Source organism: Neomonachus schauinslandi, chromosome 5, assembly GCF_002201575.2.
Source record: "Neomonachus schauinslandi chromosome 5, ASM220157v2, whole genome shotgun sequence".
Classification (NCBI taxonomy): domain Eukaryota; kingdom Metazoa; phylum Chordata; class Mammalia; order Carnivora; family Phocidae; genus Neomonachus; species Neomonachus schauinslandi.
Genome location: NC_058407.1, coordinates 84,143,499 through 84,158,087, shown reverse-complemented (window position 1 = coordinate 84,158,087; position 14,589 = coordinate 84,143,499). Strand labels below are relative to the sequence as shown.

The 14,589-nt window shown below is 38.4% G+C and overlaps 1 protein-coding gene across 1 annotated transcript in view; it reads right to left on the bottom strand.

The window, feature by feature from the left end:
• Window positions 1-270: 270 nt before the first annotated feature.
• Window positions 271-14,589, bottom strand: part of RECQL (RecQ like helicase) — a 53,027-nt gene continuing 38,708 nt past the window's right edge. The window contains exons 7-15 of the mRNA XM_021690510.2: window positions 13,433-13,599; window positions 12,509-12,590; window positions 11,405-11,553; window positions 11,199-11,316; window positions 10,502-10,640; window positions 8,849-8,940; window positions 1,580-1,799; window positions 1,147-1,276; window positions 271-626 (exon numbers count right to left, since the gene is read on the bottom strand). Coding sequence (XP_021546185.1) covers window positions 483-626; window positions 1,147-1,276; window positions 1,580-1,799; window positions 8,849-8,940; window positions 10,502-10,640; window positions 11,199-11,316; window positions 11,405-11,553; window positions 12,509-12,590; window positions 13,433-13,599 — 1,241 coding nt within the window. The 3' untranslated portion in view covers window positions 271-482. The remainder of the gene's footprint in view (window positions 627-1,146; window positions 1,277-1,579; window positions 1,800-8,848; window positions 8,941-10,501; window positions 10,641-11,198; window positions 11,317-11,404; window positions 11,554-12,508; window positions 12,591-13,432; window positions 13,600-14,589) is intronic.

Genomic DNA, 14,589 nt, shown 5'->3' with positions numbered 1-14,589 from the left:
AACAACTTGGGTCTGGTATGCCAGACTCATTCTATGATTATGAAATATGAGAGGGTTATGGTTTCAAGAGGCTTATTGTTTTGTTTTACTTAGAGACATAGCAATAGCTTCCTTGCTAATATCATTAGTATTGATACCTTATTCCTTTTACATTTGGATTCTACAGCTGTTATGAGCTGAAATCACTCCCTTTCTGTGATAAGCCTATTTAAAATACTCCATATAACATTACTATCAAAAGGTATGTGAAGGGATAAAGGATTTAAGATATGTGAACTCATTCTTAAATATTTTACATTAAAATTATTTTTCTCTTTCATACTGTAAATTTATGTAAGTCATGATCTCAAATTTTTAAGTCTTCAATACTTCAGAGGTAAGTTCCATATGTATAAAATATTAATAAAATTGTCTTTAACTTTTAACTACAAAATAATGGTGTATACATGTATAAACTGTTTTCCTGGATAATTTAGAAACACTCATGCATCATCAATTTTTCTTTTCTTAGTCCCTGTATTCTTAGATTGCTGAAGCATGTCTGCAGACTTCTGGAAGTTACCTGAATTTTTTTCTTCCCTTTTTTTATCAGCTCCTTCAGAATGACAAGTTTGAGATGATTCAATCTGCAAATAAAAACAAAGCAAACACTCTGGTCACAACTCAGCTGTTCCATTTTCTTTTCAGATTAATAATCCCACTGGTCCTTCATATGAGCCCTACCCTGAAGGGATATGTTGTCAGAGACACAGTGGTACATAGCATATTTTTGCAGGCTTGAGAGTACTGAGTGTGTGAGAGTCATTGGTTCTTGACCTCTGCTGCTCAGGCTGACTTCTCAACCAGTGTTGATCCACAACCAACATTGTGAGGGCAGGATGCATCGCAAATTAAACAACACTAAAACGGACTTTTCACATTCTAAAAGGTTGGAAACTCTAGTCTATGTTAAAAGGTAGACTAGTTTAAACTATTAGTTACCATCTCTACAGAAAGTAAAGGTTTGTTTTCTCTCTTCCATGCTCAGATTCTAAGAAGAAAACTGCTTATCTCTTATGTTCCACTGGGCCCAGGACAGTACTAGTTAGAGCATCCCATAAGCTCTCATGTGCTTTTTTCAGTATATAGAAAGGAATAGCTAGTTACCCTGAAACAGCTCTGCATGGGCTTCTTTACTTGCATAACAATGACATGTGTCTCACTGTTCAGAAGATTGGCTTTAGGTCCTATTTTCAAATATGAGATGGTAGCAAACGCTGTGAAACTGTGGTCTTCTCTGTGGGAGGTAAAAGCTGACACTCAGAAAGGCTTGCAGAAATTATAAACAAATATATAAAAAAATCCATAAATTTTAATAGTTTTAATACACTGATAGGGACTGAAACTTGCACAAAACACTTTCTATAAATTGCACTTTTTTTGACAACAGCGATCAGTTAAAGTTGGAGTTTACTAGGTAAATTTTATATGGCATTTAAGAGTTTTATATGAAACAACTGGAAAACTACTTGTTCTGTTGCAGTTATGAGAAACAATCATAAAGACAACACCAAAGGACAAGAAATGGATTTGTATATACTTAAGATACTGCTGTAGAAGAAGATGTACAATAATTTTCTCCAGGTCTTCACGAGCAAGTTTGGGCGGAGCAACACCTGCCACTCTCAATTTTGCTGCACCCTTTCCCATCCAAGAATCAATCAGTTTCAGTGGCGTGAGCTTTTCATTCAGGTCCTCTGCCTGCTTCAGGATCTTGATTAGATCTCTGCAGTGTGCTGTGACATTCTTTCTTTCACATGCTGTAATGAGACAGGCAACTGGGATTTAGAAATTACAGCAAGCACAGGCTAGTTGAAGTGGTTTAAAATGAGTCATCCACATCAGCCACCCTAAACTGTTTTGTTCTGCATTAGAACTAGGCTATTCCCTAAGTCTACCACTAAACCAAGTTAGAGTCTCTGTAAGACATTATTGAATTTACAGTAACGTAAAGACAATAAGCTGGTTACCAGAAGGCCTTGGGGTATGCTCTAGAAATTACAGTGTATGCCATACATGACAGAGAGTTATAAGAGAATCCATCTGTTTTTCATATTTACCTGATTTGTGCTCATTAAGCAACATTTTGAAAACTATGGCTTCCTCCGCACTCTGATTTAGAGACAAGAATGTCCTGCTCAGATACTCCTAATTACTGATTTTAGCACCCGACTTACATATATATCAGACTTTTGTTAATGTGGTCACTATAATGCAGTATAATAAACTCATATACAAGTTTCTCTAGCTGCAAAGTTAAAATTATAGTGACCTTCACCCACCAAGACATCAAAACTGAGAGAACCAGTTAGTCCAACTCTTCAGACACAACACACAGGATAAAAAAAGTGAAAATACAGCACCAAAACACTGCTAAATTAGTGTCTGAGTGGTTAGCCATTATCTAGATCAGAAATGATTGACCATAATCTCTCCTTTGCATTAAATTTCTCTTCCCAGTCGGTGACTAGCCTTTTAATAGCATTACTATTCAGAAGAATTTAAACTTTCCTTCACTTCTTAAAAATTTAACATGCCTATAATCTAGCAATGTAAGATACATACATCCACACAGCACTTTTCCCTTTATTTACCTTAGCTTTAAAACTTTTGAATTGTTGCAAGGGCACCTGGGTGGATCAGTTGTTAAGCATCTGCCTTCAGCTCAGGTCATGGTCCCAGGGTCCTGGGATCGAGCCCTGCATTGGGCTCCCTGCTCAGTGGGAAGCCTGCTTCTCCCTCTCCCACTCCCCCTGCTTTGTTCCCTCTCTCGCTGTCTCTGTCAAATGAATGAATAAAATCTTTAAAAAAAAAACAAAAAAATGGGGCACCTGGGTGGGGCTCAGTCGTTAAGCATCTGCCTTTGGCTCAGGTCATGGTCCCAGAGTCCTGGGGTCGAGCCCCACATCGGGCTCCCTGCTCAGCAGGAAGCCTGCTTCTCCCTCTCCCACTCCCCCTGCTTGTGTTCCCTCTCTCGCTGTGTCTGTCTCTGTCAAATAAATAAAAATATTTTAAAAAACCCAAACTTTTGAATTGTTGCTTTTGAACCTAGAAAATGCTATTCACAGCTTGCTTAATCCATTTTGGGGTCTAATATTGCCCCCATGTAGTCCTAGCTATATATATTAGCCTATAAAAATTTAAAAACAATGAACTAGGGAGTGTTCCAGTCTAAGATGGTGACACAGGAAGATCCTGAACTCCCCTCATGGGCACACCGAGTCTACACCTATTTATAGGCAATTCCTCCTGAAGAACAATTGAGAGCTCACTGAACAGCTTCTGTACAACAACACAGACCACCTAGAGAACCACCGAGAGAGACTGAGAGATGGTAACAAAGGGTGACCCCGCCCTCGCTGCTGCAAACTGCAGTGCAGAGGATAGTAATGAGGTACCAGGAACAGATTCATCTATGTTGGGCCACAGAAAATAAAAGCTGTGTTTTAAAAGATCCACCAGAATATAAAGGAAATAGCCCTTGAACCATGCTAACTATCTCTGGGTTGGAGGGTCCAGTGAATGCCACAGTTTATGTCCCCCACCACCTTGACAGCATAGATGGGAGCAAGGCCCAGGTGCCCTATCAGCCTACCACCTCAGTGAGCTCTGAGCCCCCAAAGCACACCAACCCCAGCTGTCCCACCAAGGCAGCCCCATGGTGGTGCACACGAGGACAGCCCTGGTCAGTGCTCACTACAGCTCCACAAAGCACCTCAGAACACTCCAGGCCTGCACCACTTTGGCTTCAGATAGCTTTCTAGGCCATCCCCCAGCTTCCCTGCCAGGACAACCTGGCTTGCACTCACTTCGGCTGTCCTTCCAGGGTACCATCTGTGCAAAGAGCCCTGTGAATGCCCCAGCCCTTTCAACTACAGCTGACTGCCAGGTTGTCCCCTGCACGAAGCACCCAGGGATCTCCTCAGCCAGCAACCCGCTGCAGTTCTAGCTGCCCCAACCAGGGCATCTTCTGTGCATGCCAGAATACCCCAATTTACACCCACTTTAGTTTCAGCCATCCTGCCAGGGTGCCCTATGCATGGAGAACCCCAGGACCACCCCTGGCTTGCACCCACTTTAGCTTCATCTGTTCTGCCACGGTACCCTCTGCAAAGAGACTCAGAAATTCCCCAGCCCACACCCACTTAAACTCCAGCCATCCCACCAAGGTGACCCCACTACAGGGTCCCCTGCAACCTATAGTGCATGCCAGCCACAGCTCCAGCCAGTCAACAGAAATCACCGGGCATGTACTATCTACATACACAGGGGACAACCACACACCAAGACCATTCCTTCAACTTTGGGATTAGCAGCAGTTCTGCCTCATTCTTGGAAACAAACACAAAGTCAAGCAAAATGGGGAAACAAGGGAATATGCTCCAAATCAAAAAACAAAACAAAACTTCAAAATAAGAACTTAATGAAATGGAGATAATATGCATGATGAAGCGTTGAAAGTAATCTTAAAAATGCTTGCTGGACTGAAGGATGAAAAAACTCTAAGAACTTCAACAAAAAACTGGAAACCACAAAGAACCAGAGTTGAAAAATACAACAACTGAAATGAAAAATACATTAGAGGGAATCAACAGCTGATTAATGGATGCAGAAGAACAGATCAATGATCTGGAAGGTGGGGTAATGGACAGCACCCAGCAAAAATAAATAATTTTTAAAAATGAGGATAAGTTAAGGGATCTGTTAGACAATATCAAGTGAACATTCATATTATAGAGGTCCCAGAAACAGAAAAGAGAAAGGGGCAGAAAATTTGAAGAAATAGCTGAAAACTTCCCCAAGGAAGGAAACAAACACCCAGATTCAGGAAGCACACAGAGCCCCTTAACAAGATGAACTCAAGAAGGTCCACAACACAAAATTAAAATGGTCAAAGATTAAAGAGAAAAGTGTAAAAGCAAGAGAGAAAAAGTTACATAAAAGAAAAACCACATAAGGCTATCAGCTGATTTTTTGGCAGAAACTTTGCAGGCCAGAAGAGTGTGGCATGATAAATTCACAGTGCTGAAAGGAAAAAAACCTACAATCAAGAATACCCAGCAAGATTATTATTCAGAATTGAAGAGAGAGAGTTCACAAACAAAAGGTAAAGGAGTTCATCACCACTAAACTGGCCTTATAAGAAATCCTAAAGGGACTTCTTTAAGTGGAAAAGAAAAGGCATAATTAGATGTAGGGAAATTATCAATAAAAAGATGTAATACATGGCAACATATACATAAACCATGGAGGGGGTGTGAAAAAGAAGTTCTTTTAGAATGTGTTCAAACTTAAATGACCATCATTTGTGGTATACACTGCTTTATACTTAGAATGTTATATATGAACCTCATGGTAACCACAAACCCAACACCTGTAATAGATAAAATAAAGGGAAAAAATACAGTATACAGAATATAGTCAATGGTACTGCAATAGTGTTATGTGGTGACAGATGGTAGCTACACTTCTGATGGGCACAGCATAACTTACAGAGTTGCTGAATCACTATGTTGTACATCTGAAACCAATGTAACATTGCATTAACTCAAATAAAAGAAATAAATTAAAAAAATAGGGGCTCTTGGTTGGCTTATCAGTGGAGGATGCGACTCTTGATCTCAGGATTGTGAGTTTGAGCCCCACACTGGGCATAGAGATTACTTTTTTAAAAATTTTAAAAATAAAACAATAAAAAGGCAAACTTAAAAAAAAAAAGTGGGAAAAAAAGTAATAGCCAAACATAACACCACAGAAAGTCATCAATCACAAAGAAAGCAAGAAAAGAAAACTACAAAAACAACCAGAAAACAAAATGGCAATAAGTAAACAGCTATCAATAATTACTTTAAATGTAAATGGTCTAAATGTTCCACTCAAAAAACACAGGGTGCTGGAATGATATACAAAAACAAGACTCAGGGTGCCTGGGTGGCTCAGTTAAGCGTCTGCCTTTGGCTCAAGTCATAATCCCAGGGTCCTGGGATGGAGTCCCGCATCGGGCTCCCTGCTCAGTGGGGAGCCTGCTTCTCCCTCTCCCTCTGCTCCTGTTCTCCCTCGCTCTCTTGCTCTCTCTGTCAAATAAATATATAAAACCTTAAAAAAAAAAAAAAAAAGACTCATCTATATGCTGCCTATAAGAGACTAACTTCAGCCCTAAAGACACATACAGATTAAAAGTGAAGGGATGGAAAAACATGCAAAATGGAAGCAAAAAGAAAAGCCAAGTCCAAGACCAGATGGGTTCACAGATGAATTCTACCAAACATACATCTCCTGAAATTATACCAAAAAACAGAAGAAGGAAAGCTTCCAAATACATTCCATGAGGCCATAATTACCCTGATACCAAACCAGACAAAGACAACACACAAAAAGAAAGCTACAGGCCAATATCACTTATGCACATAGATAAAAAATTCCTCAACAAAATATTAGCAAACCACATTCAACAACACATTAAAAGGATCATTCACCAGAATGAAGTGATATTTATTCCCGGGATACATGGATGGTTCAATATTTGCAAATCAATCAATGTGATACTCATTTATAAGAGAATAAAAACCATGTATCATCTGAATAGAAGCAAAAAAAGCATCTGACAAAATTCAACATCTGTTCATGATAAAAACTCCATAAAGTAGGTGTAGAGGGAACATACTTCAACATAATAAAGGCCATACATGAAGAATCTAGAGCTCACATTACACTCAATGGTGAAAAACTGAGAGCTTTTTCTCCAAGGTCAGGAGCAAGACAAGGGTGTCCACTTTTATTCAACACAGTACTAGAAGTCCTAGCCACAGCAAGAAAAAGAAATATTGGTAAGGAAGAAGTTAAAATACAACTATTTGTAGGTGACATGATACTATACATGGAAAACCTTAAAGACTCAACTAAACTATTAGAATAAACGAACTCAGTAAAGTTGCAGGATACAAAATACACAGAGATCAGTTACATTTCTATATGCTAATAACGAAGTAGCAGAAAGATAAATTATAAAAGACAATTCCATTTACAATTGCACCAAACATAATAAAATACCCAAGAATAAACTTAAACCAAGGAAGCAAGAGAACCTATACTCTGAAAACTATAAAACACTGATGAAAGAAATTGAAGACTACACAAGCAAATGGAAAGATATTCGATGCTCATGGATTGGAAGAATACTGGTAAAATGCCTACTACACAAAGCAATCTACAGATTCACTGTCATCTCTATCAAAATACCAACACCATTTTTCATAGAAGTAGAACAAATAATCTTAAAATTTGTATGGGACCATAAAAGACCTCAAAGAAATCTTGAGAAAGAACAAAAGCTAGTTCAAATCCCAGATTTCAAGATATACTACGAACCTGTAATAATCAAATGATATGGTACTGGCACAAAAATAGACACAGATCAATGAAAAAGAATAGCCCAGAAATCAACCCACACTTGTATATCTGGTCGATCTATGACAAAGGATAAAAGAATATAGAGAAAAAGACACTCTCTTCAATAAATGGTGTTGGGAAACCTGGACCACTTTCTTCCCATATACAAAAACAAATTCAAAATGGATTAAAGACCTAAATGTAAGACCTGTAACCATAAAATGCCAGAAGAGAACATAGGCAGTAATTTCTCTGACATTGGCCATAGCAACGTTTTTCTGAATATGTCTCCTCATGCAAGGGAAACAAAAGCAAAAATAAATTACTGGGACCACAGCAAACCAAAAAGCTTTGGCACAGTGAAGAAAACCATCAACAAAACTAAAAGACAATCTACTGAATGAGAGAAGATATTTGCAAATGACATATCCGGTAAAAGTTTAGTATCCAAGATATATAAAGAACTTACACAACTCAAAACCAAAAAACAACAATAATAATCCAATTAAAAATGGGCAGAAGACCTGAATAGACATTTTCCCAAATAAGACCTACAAACAGCCAACAGACACATGAAAAGATGCTCACCATCACTAATCATTAGGGAAATGCAAATCAAAACCACAGTGAGATATCACCTCACACCTATAAGAATGGCTAGAATCAAAAACACAAGAAACAACAAGTGTTGGTGAGGATGTGGAGAAAATGGAACCCTTGTACACCACTGGCAGCAATACAAACTGATGCAGCCACTGCGGAAGACAGTACGGAGGTTCCTCAAAAAATTAAAAACAGAACTACCACATGATCCCGTAATTCCCCTACCTGGTACTTACCCTCCCAAAAAACGAAAACACTAATTTGAAAAGATATATGTACCATTACATTTATAGCCAAGATATGGTAGCATCCCAAGTGTCCACTGATATGCCACTGTGGTATATATACACAATGCAGTATTACTCAGCCATAAAAAAGAATGAGATCTTGTTATTTGCAACAATACGAATGGACAGAAGGTATTATGCTAAGTGAAATAAGTCAGACAAAGACAATACCATAGGATTTCACTTATATGTAGAATCTACGAAACAAAACAAAGGAATAAGCAGAAAGCAGAAACTGACCCACAAATACAGAAAACAAACCGACGTTTGCCAGAGGGGAGGGAAGTGGGGGGATGGGTAAAATGGATGAAGGGCAGTGGGAGTACGGGCTTACAGTTATGGAATGAGTAAGTCATGCGGTGAGAGGTACAGCACAGGGAATATATAGTCAAAGGTACTGTAACAGCACCGCACGGTGACGGACGGTAGCTGTACTTGTGGGCAGCACAGTGCGCAGACTTACGGAATCACTACGTTGTACACCTGACACTAACGTAACACTACTTCAGTTAGAAAAACTGTGAACTCACCAACGTCTTCACAACAATTATCACACATTCTGTTGCATGCTTCTGAATTCCACACTTCATCAAAATGTTGAGCTATCAATACACGGCGACACCTGCAAACACATTTAGAGATACAAATTATTAAATGACCTAAGAAGTTTTAAGAATGCCTATTTCAAAACACAGAGTTATAGACTATATTAGTTTCCTAATGCTGTCATAACATTACCACAAGCTTAGTGGCTTAAAACAACAAAAATTTATTATCTTAAATTTCTATAGAAGTCTGACATGGGTCTCTCTGGCTTAAAATCAAGGTGTCATCAGGGATGGATTTCTTCTGGAGGCTCTAAGGGAGAATCTGTTTCCTTGTCCCTTCCAGTTTCTAGAGAATGCGTGAATTCCTTGGCCATGCCTCCCTTTCCTCCATCTTCAAAGCCAGTGAGTATCATTCTGACCTTCCCTGCTTCCTTCCACATTTAGGACCCTTGTGATTATACTGGACCCATCGAAACAACCCAGGGTTATACCCTAGTCTCTGGGAGACTGTTCTTCTGCCTACCACATATAATTTTTTCCATATGTATTTGATAAATACTTCTTTCAGAAGTTGTCTAAGATTCCCTTTGAGATTCAATAGTGTGCAAAAATTAAGAGACTTTCCCTGATAGCAAAGCAGTTTCTTGTATTGTAGCAGTTTCTTGTATTTGACTCTAAACCCCAAAATATGCTTCTTGGGAGTCTATTGGATATCTAAGGAAATTTTCATTTTCTTATTTCTTTAACGAGATTGTTGCACCACCTATAGGAAAGAAATGACATTTTCTGTCACAGTCCAATAACTGCTTATAAGTTCAAAATTTGTGAGTCCTTTTTAGGATGGGCAGTAAGAGTATAAAAATAGGACTAACACTGAAAAGCCATCAGGGAACTATATGGTCTAACTAAAACCACCCTAAATAGATTTAAATTTATTTCTTAAGGAGAAACTTAACCCTGTTCTCAACTATTTCATCAGTTCATCAGCTGGTGAGATGGTACCTGTTACCGAGCCAAGCTCAGCTCTCAAAATGCCAACCATATATACCTTTTCAGAATTAGTAAAGCATGTAGCTATATTCCAGAGCCAGAGAGAAAAGGCTTGGACTCATTTGTATCAAAACTTTCAATAAAAGGGGGATGGGTGAAATAAGGTGAAGGGGATTAAGAGGTACAATCTTCCAGTTATAAAATAAATATGACCGGGGGATGTAATACACAAGCCGAGGGAATATAGTCCTTAATATTGTAACAACTCTGTAGGGTGACAGAGGGTCACTAGACTTACTGTGGTGACCATTTCGTAATGTATATGAATACTGATTCACTATGTTGTATACCTGAAACGTAGCGTCAGTTATTCTTTAATTAAAATCAGCATCTCAATATGCTTGTTTTACTTTAAAAACAAAACAATAAAAAATAGTTTTGGAGGATTATCAGGGAGGGAGAGAGAATATCTCTTCTTGAATTAAGGCAGATCCTGAGGGTTCATGTATTGACATTTGCTTTTACAGGTTTGTACTTGATATTCTACCAGTGTATTTACTTACTGAGCAAGTACTCAAAGTAATTTCATACTTTCATATACTGCTTATGTTTAAATAACAAGTTATAAAAATGTATGTGGCTTACTTGCTTATGTTTTGACAGTATGACACCATCTCATAAAGCTTCTGTTGTCCCACATTTTCCATCACCACCATTGAACTTATTCTGAATATATCTCCAAAGCCATAATACAAAATACAGTCCGCTTTCATGTCATCTCGACCTATAGTGTGAGAAATCTTGAGATTGATTACTTGAAAATTTCAAAATATGCAAAAATAATATGTATAAAATCAGCTGACAATGCTTCACAGTGTACATATATCGCATCTAGAAATTTCAGAGAAATGAAAGTTAATTTTTAACAGCTGCCCTCAAATTATAAAAAGAAAAAAAATGACTAAAGAGACTTATCAACAATCAGCTTTATAACTTAAAAAAATATGTGCATAATCTAGTTACTGAAGTTATAAACTTGAAATCACTAATTAAAAATTCAGAAGGCAAAGATGGACATCAAATGATCTTAGCAAACATAGGAAACAATTCATAACACTCCCATACAAGGAAGATAAGCACTTAAGTATACAGGTACAATTAAGTATAAAACTGCAAAAAAAAATAAAAACTAAAAATTAAAAAAACTACAAAAATGACTTCATTGTTCTAAAATACTAGCTAATAAAGAAGATTAAAAATACAGAATCATTAAACATCATCTATAGTGTGTTTTTTAGAAAAGCTTTGTTAAAATTTACTTCTGGATAAGAGTTGTACATACCTGCACGTCCACTCTCTTGGTAATAATTTTCAATAGATTTACTCATTGAATGATGGATAACAAACCTCACATCTGGTTTATCAATTCCCATACCAAATGCAACTGTGGCCACTACTACCTAAAATGTTTTAACATTTTATGTTAATTAAATCAAGTTAAAATATTTTTAATGTTAACTAGGCCTCTACTGAAGATATATACCTAACCTGAATTTCACTGGCTGACCATCTTCGATGAACATTGGTCTTATCTTCCGGTTCCATATTGGCATGGTACGCTCCTGCTTGAATTCCCAGTTTCTGTAAACTAACTGTAACTTGCTCAGAGTCTTTCTGAGAAAAGCAATATATAATTCCTGTAGTAAGATATGTTCAATTGTTAGATATATATAATTTTTAACACACATTCAAGATACTGATTAATATAATGCATGGTAGAAAAAGATTTAGAAAAAATTCCAAGGTCCTGACACGTAATGACTTTCTCATATAATTCAAGATTTGATCAGCAGCTTGCTCTAAAGCACAAATAAGCCCCGGGCCACCAGTCTTGGTTCCCATTACCTCTTTCTTCTCTCGAGTATGATGTGAAAAGTTTTATGTGCAAGTGACTGGGGACCTGCACTGAACACAGGTAACAGATTTCTCTATTTGCGGGGCTGGCCAGAACTTCTCATGTGCTGACTGATAAACCCTGTGAAGCTCCAGGAGGGATAAAGAGCTGCAGTCTTTCTCAAATTTGACCCTGGAGCTCCTTTCACCCAGGGCACCATTAATATCTCCTGAAAATCTGTAGAACAGCTTTGAAAGGCTCACTTTTACACAGACTCTGTGCTTCAGGAACACCTGTCTATGCATTAATCCTGTAACACATAGACAAATAATCTCAGTTCCATCTACAGTTAACTCATTCAATATGTACTATTTATTCCTTAATGTGTCCTTTGCTATGAAGGACTGTATATTACATCCCTTCAGAAAATCACTGCTTAACCTTCTACCTTATACACAGTGGATACTTACTACATATGTATATAAATATGCATTATATCATTAGGCCCACTGTTTAAAGCAATTAGGTGCAAATAAACAAAAATAAAGTTTTATGACTCATAATCTGTCCCATGAGCAAATGACACACCCAATTTCTAAGATCACCAGGCAAATGAATTTTATCATACCATTTTCAAGTATCTTCTGCCATGCACTAATATTTTTGGTTGCTAATCATTTATCAGTAGATCAGTGTAATATTAATTACTTTTCAAAAGTTCTCTCTCAGCCTTCAAAGTTGGTTTGTTTTTATATTACCTGATTGCCCTTTGTATCTCCCATTAATGAGCTTTACAATATCCTCGATAAAATCTTCGGTGTTGGAGGGCTTCTGCCGAATCTAAGAAAAAGCTAACTTATTACAGAGTAAATTAATGAGCACCATCCATGTAGCTGTTTACTTACAACTTTCAGGGTACCATGCTTTTATGGGCACAGTGCTTTTTCTCTTATTCTTATATTCACCTCCCTGACTCTTCTTGATTCTTGGTTTTGAATTTAATGGGGAGGAAGAGGCACAGAAGCAGCAAACAACTTGTAAAGATGGAGACCTTTTTATTTTCTGGGTTTTTTTGTTTTTGTTTTTTTAAGTAGGCTCCACGCCCAGTGTGGAGTCCAATGCGGGGCTTGAACTCACAACTGAAATCAAGACCTAAGCTGTGATCAAGAGTTCGATGCTTAACTGACTGAGCCACCCAGGCGCCCCTATTTTCTGATGCTACTTTCATAATAACATAAACCATGGTACAAATAATTTCAGTGAAAACTCAGAAATATATTATCTATTCTTTTAAAAGGATTAGAAAGAAGGGAAAAATTAGCTGTTAAGCTACATAATCTAAATGGAGTATCAGCAAATTTTTAATGGCATAGTAATGTATTATTTTGTAAGTAACTTTAAGAAATGTCATCAGGGTCCTTGGTATCAATCTACACCTTCTCTCCATCCCTGCAAGAATGTGCATCAATTTCACAAGGCGGTATCTTTTATTTAACCCAGCAAAGGATTATGCAGCAACAGAGATACATGAAGAAAGCATTAATTACTGATCTGCTTATAATCACCTCCTGATTTTAAAAACTTTTAAACAGAGTTAACTGTTACTCATGTAAATAAACATAATGAAAAGGTAACCTCCATTGCAATCCTTCACGAAAGTAATAAACTGACATAGAAGTTACCTCATAATAAAGATTCGGCCGATTAAAAGAAGCCGTGAAAGTAAAACACTTTTCCACACACAGTATTTTCTGGGCATCCTTCAGAACATGGCTTGTCGCGGTTGCAGTCAGCCCTATTAGTGCGGTGTTAGGGAACTGCCGCTTCAAGATACCAAGTGCCTTGTAATCTGGAAAAGAGAAAACACCAAGTGGCTCACTTCCTACGCGTAAGGAGTAAATGACATCTTACCATTACGCAGTTAAGCAATGGTTGCTGGATTTTCTTTCCCCGCTCGAGATACCTAATCTGCCGTTGCTGCCTGGCCTTTCGGAGTAGGCAGGCTACTTCTAACTGGTTCTTCAGAAACACTGTTCTGGCCCGCAGGAGAATTCGCTGTTGAAGAGAGGGAATACTAACACATTTCCAGTAAGCTGTGCGCTGGTCTGCACCCTCTGACCAGGGGCTCCAAGAGGCAGTGGGAGTGGCCATAGCGTGTGGAATCTCTTACAACTGACAAGAAGTAAAAGAGGACATCAGCCAAACCCCTGCTACCACCACTATCCTCCAAGTGTGGCAAAATCACACCAGAAAGCTTTTGGTGAATGCACTGGGTTTTATAGAACTTATTTCCGGGAGACCATTCTGGGTTCATATTTGTCATGAATGTTTCCATCACTAGAAGAGCTGTCCTTAAGTACTTGAACTACTTGGAGAAAGTGGAAAGGAACTGCGGTCAAAACTGCTAAATGCAAAGCTAGAGGACTACTAGGAAAACAGAGAAGGTTGCTGTTGGGGAAGTCGTGAAGGTTTCAAGGAGGTAACATTTGAATTGGGTCTGGAAGGACACGAGCTCACTAGGAAGGGCAGACGAAACCACCAGGCAGAGACACGCACATACACTGCAAAGACACAAGCATGAAATGACCTGTCATAGTCAGACAACAGCCAGCAGTTCCGTCAGGCTAACTCACAGGGTGTCGAGCTGGGTGCATCTACTGTCAACTCTAGGAAGCTGGGAACCACGTTCCCTGTATGGCTCCAGGTGAGGGCTGGCCCAAAAGAGGACCTTGTGCAAGGTGGGGCAGGCAGAAGTGAACCACCTACCATGACTCTCTGAAGATCTTTCCAGGCAGATGGGAAGAGGGACAGATGCGAGGTGCCCAGCCAGTTCTAGCTT